General features: G+C 42.9%; 1 protein-coding gene across 1 annotated transcript; it reads right to left on the reverse strand.

The window, feature by feature from the left end:
• Positions 1–255: 255 nt before the first annotated feature.
• RARRES1 (retinoic acid receptor responder 1) lies at positions 256–10467 on the reverse strand. The gene is made up of 6 exons (XM_005141990.4): positions 10168–10467; positions 3384–3446; positions 2257–2431; positions 1469–1605; positions 838–900; positions 256–744 (listed from the first exon to the last, which is right to left on the reverse strand). The coding sequence occupies exons 1-6, from the start codon at positions 10393–10395 to the stop codon at positions 586–588; spliced, it is 825 nt and encodes a 274-aa protein (XP_005142047.3). The 5' UTR covers positions 10396–10467; the 3' UTR covers positions 256–585.
• Between the last annotated feature and the right edge of the window lie 247 nt (positions 10468–10714).

Consider the following 10714-nt stretch of genomic DNA (forward strand, 5'->3'; position numbering starts at 1 on the left):
GTGGTTACCGGGGCCTCCTGGGGAGATGTATTGCTGCATGTGCTCATCCAAGTCCTTCTAGAGGCTGGACAGCAGGAGGAGATGGACAGCTGGGGTCAGACAGCAGTGGCAGAAGGAAACCCAACCTCCATTCTGTGGAACAGTATTGGGTTTATTGGAATTGTAAGTTAAAAATCAGCATGGATCTAGCACAGCCCTCCACCCTCCCTTCCCCCCCCCCCCAAAAAAAAAAGAATAAAAATCCGTAGACAAATATTTCTCAGCAACAGATTAATACATTTCTCAAGTGTTTTATCCCAATATATTAACTTTGTTTACAAACTATGATATTCAAAGCTACAGTAAGTCAGTGACATAAAATGAACTTGTGTATGTTTCTCTGTGTATATATGTAGTAGCAAAGTTTCTTATGTAGAACTCTACGAGTTGCAGCAGTTTAAGAAACTATGGGAATTAATTTTGGAACAAGACAGACTAGCGAAAGCACTCATTCACAGTTCAACTTGTATAGAAAAATTGCAGCTCTGGGTCTATTAATACAAGGATTTCTCATTTACTATAGGTATGTAAAACTGACAATTGCTTTTAAAAATTGGGTCCCTTTTCATGTAGAACGCCAGCAGCTGATCCAGATTCCATTCCAGATCCATCTTCCAGCCCATGGTTTACTGAAGCACAGAAGTATTTTACTTTCAGAGGATGACCAGGAAGCCAAGTGAGGCGCATGTGACATGAGATAATGTCCTGGAGAAGAGAATTAAAAATACACATCTCATATAATTCTGATGCTGTCCCTCAGTTAATGAAAGGAGGTAGCATGTGGCTGCACTTTCTTACCTGTGTTGGAATTTCATGAAGCAGGATGGTGTAGTCAAACTCAGTAAAATCATCTTTCCTTATCTGGGCATGTTTCAAAAAGAAAAGAATTACCAAAGACACAACTTACACTGTTGAAGTTTAGAGGCTACTCAGATTTGACTGTATTTAGCTTGCTTAGAAAGCGAGGTGAGGTGAACAGGCCTTGAGATGGCTGTGGTCAGTGAGGCAGGTTTTGCGTGTGGAGAGACAGGGAATTAGGAGCATATCCTGCCTATAAAAAGTTGAAGGCACTAACTGTGGTGTGGCTGTGCAGTCTGTTTTCTGACCAGAAACTCAGCTGACTCTGGTCCTAATTAATTGACTAATCTTCAAATAACTTTGAGAATCCTCCCTGCTTTTTAATTTTTCCTTCAGAGAGATTCTCATTCAAAATAACTCAGATCTCATTCTAAATAACTAGGGATTAAAAATTGAAAGCTGTCTATTGATCAGAGGCGATGGGGGGGAAACAAAGCTTTGGGAACTCCTGTTCATTATGCTGCAGGTGTAAGGTGTGTTCCCTGAGAATGCAGGTTGGGCACTGGCTGATGCTGTCTTTCAGCCTGGCTAGGCTTCACTTCACTTAACCTGTTTCACTTACTACACTTACCCACTGTTTCACAGACTTCACTTGTGCCATGAAGTAGCCCATATTTTCTCTCGACTTTTCCCACATTATGTAGCTGCTGCCAGCAACAGCCAAAGCCCACACTGATTCCAGAGCAGGTTCAATATTGCCATGGCTGTCTGCAAGGGAGAGAAAGAGTAATATAAAATGACTGATACTGTCCAGTGGGAAAATTATAAACCTGTAGCACTTCTGTCTGGTGCAGCAGTACTCCTGGGAAGCAACATTTACTTTTGATGTTTTAGTCTTGAACAGGGAGGAAAGTGATGCTGAGCCTGCAGTCAGAGTATGAAAGCGTGAGAGAACTGAAATTGCCAAGAGGCTCTACTCATTGGGTCCCTGCAGGGAGGGGAGAAGCCCAGTATCCATGACAGTGGAAGCCCCTACCCAGCAGGGAGGAAAAGAGGGACCAGGGTGCTCTGTTTCGAGGATGGAAAAATTCTGTTAGTCATCCCTTGTGAATTCCCCCCTCAGCAGGGGAAGGAGTGTGGGTTAAGGCAGCTGTTAACACATGAGGACATTTTGCATTTACTGCACAGGCTTTGTTTTTAAATCCAAACCATCTTCACAACAGGTGTTGGGTTGTTTTTTTTTTCTCCCCAAGAACTGTTGGCAAGGTAGACTTGTTCTGATAGTTCTATGGTATTAGGGTGCTACTGCAAATGCATGTGTCTCCTTTTTAAAATGCATGTACAATTGCTTCTGTTCTTAAAAGCACCCAGGCTCTTTAAGATAAAATGAAATACAGATAATTATTTGGAGGACTATACCTGGAATATTGTTTCCAGTTATTGGTTTTTTTTGGTGCCTGAGTTTTTGGTAAAGTCTGTTGTCCTCTTCCTGGATTTGCTCCTGGTCTTTGCTCTGCATGCACTTGATACTGACAACAGGTGGAGACTTTGTGTTTGGATACAACACAGTAGCAAGGCAGCTCCCAGCATTTTCCTGGAAAGACAGAATTTAAATGTGTTGTCTTTAATCAAAGTTCTATTTACCAGCAACACATTCTTAAAAATGGTACATGATGTGAAGTATACATATGGAATATGCGTATGTCTTTGTGAGATATTTTGTATAAAACTCTGCAGGGTCAAGTAAGTCTTCAGAAGGCTATAATTTTCTTTCTTGGTAGGGATTTTGTTTTGTTGTTTGTTTTTGTTTCCCAGAAAAGTAAGTATGTTAAACCCACAAGGCTAAAGTGATTTAACAGAACTTTTTGATCAAAGTGTGTCAGAAAAGCACTACGTCATCTTGGAAATGCATTTGAGTTCTCAAAAAATAACCTCAATTGATAACAGGGACTCTTCTTGTATACTTTAGCCTTGAAACAAAAATAATGCTTCATAGTAAGTTCTGAAAATAATTAGAATTTCATAAAATGTGTGTGCAATGGAAAAGCAGATGCTTACAGTAAAGTTGCTAATGACAACTGTCTGACAGAATGAATGGAGGGGGGGTTCTAATGGAAAAAAAAAAAACCCACACAGCTTGTCAACTCTTTATTCTAATTTTGGTGTGCACAACAGGAGCTACAGCTGGATAATGAGGACCATACTGTCATGCTGAGTTTGGGCCATTGCAGGACTTCACTCAGGTGCTTACATGTGACTAATGCGATTTGAAACACAACAGGCTCTTCAGACACTGAGCAAAGTGGGTGACTACAGTGCTCTGACAACTTGGGCCCAGGGAGAGACTGAGGGCTGAGGAGATGAAATATTCGAGTGATCCCAAGCACAAGCCATAACCCATGCTGGGCAGACAGGTAGAATCATAATGGTAAGTCTTTCCATTGTGAAAGACCCATTTATGACAGCACTTAAACATAACCTATTATGAAGATACTGAAGCTCATTTAACACACTATCAGAAGAAGCATGGAGGACTATAAACTCACCCCACTTTTGTAGTCTTCAGTAGTGAACTGCAGGTAGTACTTGTGACCAGAATCTGGGATGGTCTGGAAGAGAGAAGGATTCAGCAATTGGCATAACTATAGCCTTATGTACTGTAACTTGTCATAAGCACTGAATAATGGAAACAAGGGCATCATGGCTACCTCAAGGAAATGGGTCAGATGAGATGCACTGAGACGGTCCTAAGCAGCAAACTGCAAAGGATATCAATACTGCCATTAAATAGCCCTTACATTAAGGGATGGTTTAAACCCTTTCCTCAGAGAGATACACAAGTAGAAAAATGCAGCTTTTAGTCCTTCATGGGATGGATTGATACTCCGTGTTTAGCCTCCAAGGATGTTTCTTTTTTGCACAGGCCATCAGAGTGCCCATGAATATATAAATGAATCAAATCTTGCTGACTGATTCACAGCTGAACAGGAATTACATTAAGGCTTTACACTAATTTAGCCTTAGGGATGCTGACCTTTCTAGTTTTTTTTTTTTTTTCTACAGCAACTGGAAAGAATCATAGAATCATAGAATAGTTAGGATTGGAAAGGACCTCAAGATCATCTAGTTCCAACCCCCCTGCCATGGGCAGGGACACCTCACACTAAACCATGCCACCCAAGGCTTCATCCCACCTGGTCTTGAACACTGCCAGGGATGGAGCATTCACAACCTCCCTGGGCAACCCATTCCAGTGCCTCACCACCCTAACAGTAAAGAATTTCTTCCTTATATCCAATCTGAACCTCTCTTGTTTAAGTTTTAACCCTTTACCCCTTGTCCTGTCACTACAGTCCCTAATGAATAGTCCCTCCCCAGCATCCCTGTAGGCCCCCTTCAGATACTGGAAGGCTGCCATGAGGTCTCCACGCAGCCTTCTCTTCTCCAGGCTGAACAGCCCCAACTTTCTCAGCCTGTCTTCGTATGGGAGGTGCTCCAGTCCCCTGATCATCCTCGTGGTCCTCCTCTGGACATGTTCTAACAGTTCCATGTCCTTTTTATGTTGAGGGCACCAGAACTGCACACAATACTCCAGGTGAGGTCTCACAAGAGCAGAGTAGAGGGGCAGGATCACCTCCTTTGACCTGCTGGTCACGCTCCTCTTGATGCAGCCCAGGATACGGTTGGCTTTCTGGGCTGTAAGTGCACACTGCTGGCTCATGTTCATTTTCTCATTGACTAACACCCCCAAGTCCTTCTCTGCAGGACTACCATGAATTTCCTTTTTGCCCAACCTGTAGCTGTGCCTGGGATTGCTCCGACCCAGGTGTAGGACCTTGCACTTGGCATGGTTAAACTTCATGAGGTTGGCATCAGCCCACCTCACAAAAGAGACTGATTTCGTTACACAGCTTGGCAGAGCATGAGTCTGGTCTGCTCTTTTTGCCCTGGAAATACCAGTCACTAACTTGCTCAATCAACTATCCAAGATTCTGCTTGTTAAGGAAGAAATAAAAGAATACTCCTTGCTTATGGAAAGCAGCCAGTAGTACCTCTTATAGCATAATTCATCAGAAAAGCCTTAAAAGAGTAAACTTTGAGATATGCCATTTTCTTGGATATTGGGTTTTTCTGTTTGTTTATTTGGGTGGGGTTTTTCTTTGCTGTTGCTGACAGAAATGGTTCAGTTAACAAATTATATTTTTGGTGTGGGATATGAGACTCTCCCGAGCCAAAACATGCTGAAACAGAAACTAGCTTTTAATGTTGGCAATAAAAAATATTAATTATGCTAAAACAGGATCAGTGTCTCATTCCATAATGAAAGAGCAGAGCTTATAAAAAGTATCTGCATTATCTGCTCTATAATTCATTAGTCAGTCTCTTGTTTTCCTACCAACTTTTATATTAACTTTAGAAATTCCTGTATTTTTGAGTGGGGAGTCTGAGTAACAAATAGTGTGGGAAAGTTTATTTCTTCAACTACTTCCTTATAAAATAACATGATGTGTTATCTAACATTTTGGCAGATTCCCAATCCTTTCTTTTGATTAAATCAGCTAGAAGTAAATGAAAGCAAGTCTTTTTGTGTGCTATACTGTGATTTCTTAGACAAGCTTTCTGATATACAAGGTAACTTTTGTGTGTGAAAGTTTATTGCTTTTGCATATATTGCTTGGCTTAATAAGAGGCATTCTCCCTTGTCATAAACCTCTTCTTGGTTCTGTTTGCTGCTGGTGGGGAATATATCTTTACACAGGCTTTTCTTTGTGTGGCACATGAGGCAAAATGTAGAAAAATGCATCTTAACAGAGCAGCAAGCTGCCTTCTCAAGCATATGTTTAAATCAAGTGACTATTCCAGCAACAGCGCTGATTTGTTAGTCTTACTTGGTTTTTAAATACAATACTCCTCAGATAAACAGGAAGGGAATTCTGGCTTTTTGCATAATTTTGAAGCTTAGAACCCAAAGCAAATGGACATGGTTTATTTATCTAAACTTGGGCCTCTGTGTTACCATCATACTTTCTTCCTGGAAGCCATTAATAGCATAACATTAGCAAAATTTCATTCCCAGGGCAAGGCCATCAGCCCAGCACTTGCCTTTAGTACACACATGGAGTTACGTGCTGCGGGTAAGAGGACAAATCAATTCAGTTGCTTACTCTACTTCTGTAAAACACCCTCTTGAACTTTAAAATGAGGCAAGCCTGTAGCTGGACCCTGATCACACCATGAAGGGAATGAAGGAAATGGATGAATTCAGATTATCTCTTTCTTCCCTGCCTCTCCATTTTTTCCTTCTGCCCTTGTTTTGTGTGTCAGCTAAAATGCTGTCCTTGAAATGACAGAGAATGTGACATGAAGAGATACAGCAAAATAGTAAAAGCTATCTTTCTGAAATGCAGGCTGACAAAAGAATCAGGAATTTGTGGAGCTGAAAGAAAGGTCTAATCTCTCACTAATCACTACAGTTAAGTCCTAAGTTTCTGTTTATTGTAAAGCTACCCAAGAGCTGTGTTACCGCTGTTGTTTCTAATGTTCATTTGATGAAGCATGGGTATGTTTTTAAAAACAGTGACCTAGGCTTACTCCTTTTCTTGACATCAGTACCACAGATGAGAGAACCTGAAACAGGTGGACTACAACACCTCTGAAGCAGGAGGATAAACTTAGCTCTGATTTAATTGATGATAATGGATGGGATAGGATGGTTCCTGCTGAAACTTTTCCTGAAGGGCATAGTGCCACAGGCTGCCTAAACACAGTTACAACATCAGGGTCTTAAAGTCTGCAACAAAACTTTTGTAAACTGGATCTTTTCTGTCCAGTATATTCAGTCATTTCAAATATGTTCAGCTCTTCCCATATTACTTGTTCTCACACTGGTGTTACCTGGTCTCTCTGCTGAAGAGAGTATTATTTTTATAGCTGTGATAACTTTGAAAATAGTAATTAGATTCAAGCTTTAAAGTTGTGCTACAGAGCAAAAATACATGTTCAGTCTGGGTATGCATCCCACAGGACTTTGATCCTACCAGAGAGAGGTAGAAGGTATATGTGGCATGAAACAATTTTAACTTTTATAAAAGTATTTCCCCTATAATTTCAAAATGCATTGCTCTAAATCATCACATAGTGTGAGTTAAATCTGAGCTCAGGAATATTCGACATCATGCAATGATTTCTGGCTGAAAGAAGCCAATGTGTCCAAAAGAGAAGAAAACAAGTGAGTAATACAATTTTCCACTGAATATCTGGGTCACGGGATTCTTTTATTTCCGGGCTCAAAATTAATGCAATTTTCATGACAGATTTTTAGTACTGCAAAGGCCAACATAGCAATTTAAGAGCAGTTTCATTCCGAGTCCCAAAGAAGATGGTTTCACAATTGGTGTACACTGCTGTAACTCCCCACTGGCACAAAAAGAGGTGATCCATCTCTCACCCCTTGCTGTATGTTTCCATCTCTTCTTCTGTGTATTTCCCCACTAGCATTTCTCCCATGGGACCAGTTTTGAGTTGCCAGATCAGAGGGCTGACCTGCTTATCAAGTGTAGAGGAGCTAGCACTGCAGAGAGGAGTGAGAGAAGTGTCACCCATGGAGATTCCTACCTCGCAGCCCTGGCACTGCCCCTGCAAGTCCACTCTGGTGGCTTGCAGCTTCAGGATGTTCTGGAGATGGATCCACAAGCAGCCAGGTCACCCCAAGCAAGCAGCAAAACCCAGCAGAGATGGATAATTTCTCAACCTCTCTGTACGTAGCTTTCCCTAGACAATTTACCTGCCCTGCCACGGATTCTACTGACTGTTCAAAATAAGTAGAAATCTTTTAATTGACTTCTAATATTAGGATCATGGTTATGGTGTTATGCTGTTTTGTGTCAAGGTGAGCTTGTGAAGAGAAATATTCTTCTGTAAAATTATATTTTGTAGTCCAATTTAAGCAAGTGTAGCAGTTCAGCCAAGAGATAACCTAGCTTTACCTCTGCACCTCACCTCCTAGTCCACCTACCTCATGCTCAGCTGTGATTTATTTCCAGGTTAGCTTGGTATAGGAGGCTGCTACTACATCAGTGTTCTGAAAGTTTCTCTCTTGAATTGTAGGATCTTCAGCTGGCACACACTAATGCTTCTCTTTTAAAAACATGTATTTTAAAGCCCCTCTATCAACTATTCCATGTGGTGCATGCTGCTGTTTCCTGGAAGATACTCAATTAAAAACCCACATGAATGAGAAGGGACAACAAAAAGAAAACTGCAGCCAATGGCAAGGTAGGATTTGTTATGTATTTGGCATATCTCTACTATTTGTTGCTAGGACAAAAAAATTACTGATGTCTCATTTCACCTGAACTTGAAAATGTCTTTACATCTAAGAGAGTTATCGTACTGGTGACTTGTCTCCAGTCCTGTTTCCAATTACCACAGTTTCACTGACTAGTGGGCTAGTAATTTTAGTTTTAAAATATGATGCTCATTATTAAATCCCATGATATAATTATCCTATTATCCCATTATAAAATTATCCTAATTTTACTAGATACAGTAATATACCAACCAATATAAAGCTAACCTTCTTTAAAAACAAAAAAAACCCCCAAACCCCAGCATTTCTGTCTCTTCTATTTACATAATATAGCACATTCCTTCCAGGAAATGCTTTTCATTGTTTACAGTGGAGGACAGAAAAGAAGGAAGTGACCATGTCTAGTACATTTCTCCTTTTGTTTTCACAGTGTGCAAAGAAAGAGGGGAAATAAACTATAGAAAGCGTTATAGAAAGTGGTTATAGAAAGCTCCTACAACATCCAGTACTGTAAGGAAGTAATGAGGCATTTCTGAGGCATTTACTTCTGATATGTCTCTTTACTAGGCAAGTGTACTGTTTCCAGAAGCACATACTGTTGTTCTTAAAAGAGGCACAAGCATTTGTATATGTAAATATATACATATATACCTATGCACACTACCCAGTAAAGTGCTCAGTAAATACAGAAGGAGCACTTGTAAGTTTCGACAGAGAAGTGTCAAGTATCACAGTAAATTTCTGTCATAGGTGTCTGCAGCAATTTCCTAAGAATGAAATGTCATTCCAGCACATCCATGCTCAGCACCTTTTAAACTATATGCTTAATGACATGTTTGGGAATGGTGGCAAGAACAGGGTTACCTAAAGGGTGGTGTCTCAGATAAATCCATAGCAGGACGTGGTCTTTACATTCCTGACAGGTAGCATGGCTAGCACTATACTTACTTTATATAGTGCAAGGCTAAAAGAACACACACATTCTGAATTTTCATGAGTTAGTTTGTGTTTTGTCAAATTTAGTTGGAAATTATTCTGGTCTTAAATACTGTGTGCAACTCAAACAGGCTTCAAATTGGTTTAGTGCAGCTTCCAGCTGGGATACATGTGAATGACTGAGGCTCATCCTAAATGTTTTAGGCTGGCTTGGAACATCTTTCTTGAAAGGGAAGATTTCACACACCATCTTATTCTCAATTTGAGGAGTGAGGGCCTGAACTGAACATGCCGTGCAGATGCTGAAGGACAAATGTTGTGAGATCTCCTTTTTTTAAGTGTTTCCCAGGTGTTTTTGGCTGTTCTCTTACTTTCAGAAACTGAGAAGGATGCAAAAACCCCAAAAACCTGTGGCCAGAAGATGAGAATGGAGCATGACAAGGGTGCCTCAAGCATCCCTGACTAGCTCTCCATGACAAAGCTCTGCCCCTGTAGCTGCTTCTATCCTGGCCTCTCATCCCCTTCTGTCATGTGAAACTAAAGACATGTTTTCTGATGGGACCTGTGCTGCCTTTAGTTGCAGCTCTCAGTCTCCAGAGGTAGAAAGCCAAGTCCTTTCTGTCCCTGCTCTCACACAACAGATGGTCACTCCAGAAGTGATTCTGCTGGAAAGATCTCCTTATCAACCTGTTCTCTTTCTTTCACGTGCCTGCGCTGTTCCTCCGTTTCCATGCTATGCTGCTTTTGATTCCAGGACAGGACACCTGGGGCACCTTCAACCACCATATGGGGCGCTCGGCTTGGATTTGGGGGTTATTTAAATCGTGACCTTTAGCGGTGGATCCCCTCTGAGGTGCCCACTGAGGGAAGGAGGCAGTGGGACTGCCGCCTCCTGAGGGCACCCGGTGGCTCGAACGCCCTGAGGAAAGGGGCGCGCTGAGGGCCGCTCTCTTTTATGACAGTAATTATTGTTAATTAGATCTTTCCCAGAGTTGCTTTAAAGACCACGCCCGCCCGCCCCGCGCTCCTCCGGACCGGCAGCCGCCCAGCTACCCCCCGCCCTGCGCCGCTGGCTTCCACCCTACCTTCAGCGTAGCCTTGCGGACCTGCCCCAGTGCCTGCAGCTTCCCCGGGGACGCCGTTTGGAAGTTGAGGTAGTGCAGGGCCACCCGCGCCGCTCCCGCTGCCAGCCGGCTGCTGGGGCTCAGCTCCCGCTCGGCGTCCGGAGCAGCGGCCGCCGGCAGCGGCAGCAGCTCGCTGAGGCAGACGAGGAGGAGGAAGGCGGCGGGCGGCGCTGCGCTGAGCCCCTGCATGGTGCTGAGAGGCCGGGACGGCTCCGCACTGAGGCGGGCTCCGCCGAGGGCCGGTACTAATAGCGGGGGCCCGGCCCGCTACCTCCCGCCCTGCCCTCCGCCTGCTGTCAGTGCCTGGGGAAACTCCTGTCTCTTCGGCTACTCCCCTCAGCCCTCCCACCTGCTGCAGCCCGAATGGGGGCTTCAGGGGGATGGGGGAGAGTCTGAGTGCCTCGGCTCCCTCGAGACAAACCGCTGTCCCCTCAGCTGGAAGAGGTGCCAGTGTTGAAGTGAGAAACTGCCACTTGGAGACAGATGAGCAATCATATAATGCGTATAT

Source organism: Melopsittacus undulatus, chromosome 6, assembly GCF_012275295.1.
Source record: "Melopsittacus undulatus isolate bMelUnd1 chromosome 6, bMelUnd1.mat.Z, whole genome shotgun sequence".
NCBI lineage: Eukaryota > Metazoa > Chordata > Aves > Psittaciformes > Psittaculidae > Melopsittacus > Melopsittacus undulatus.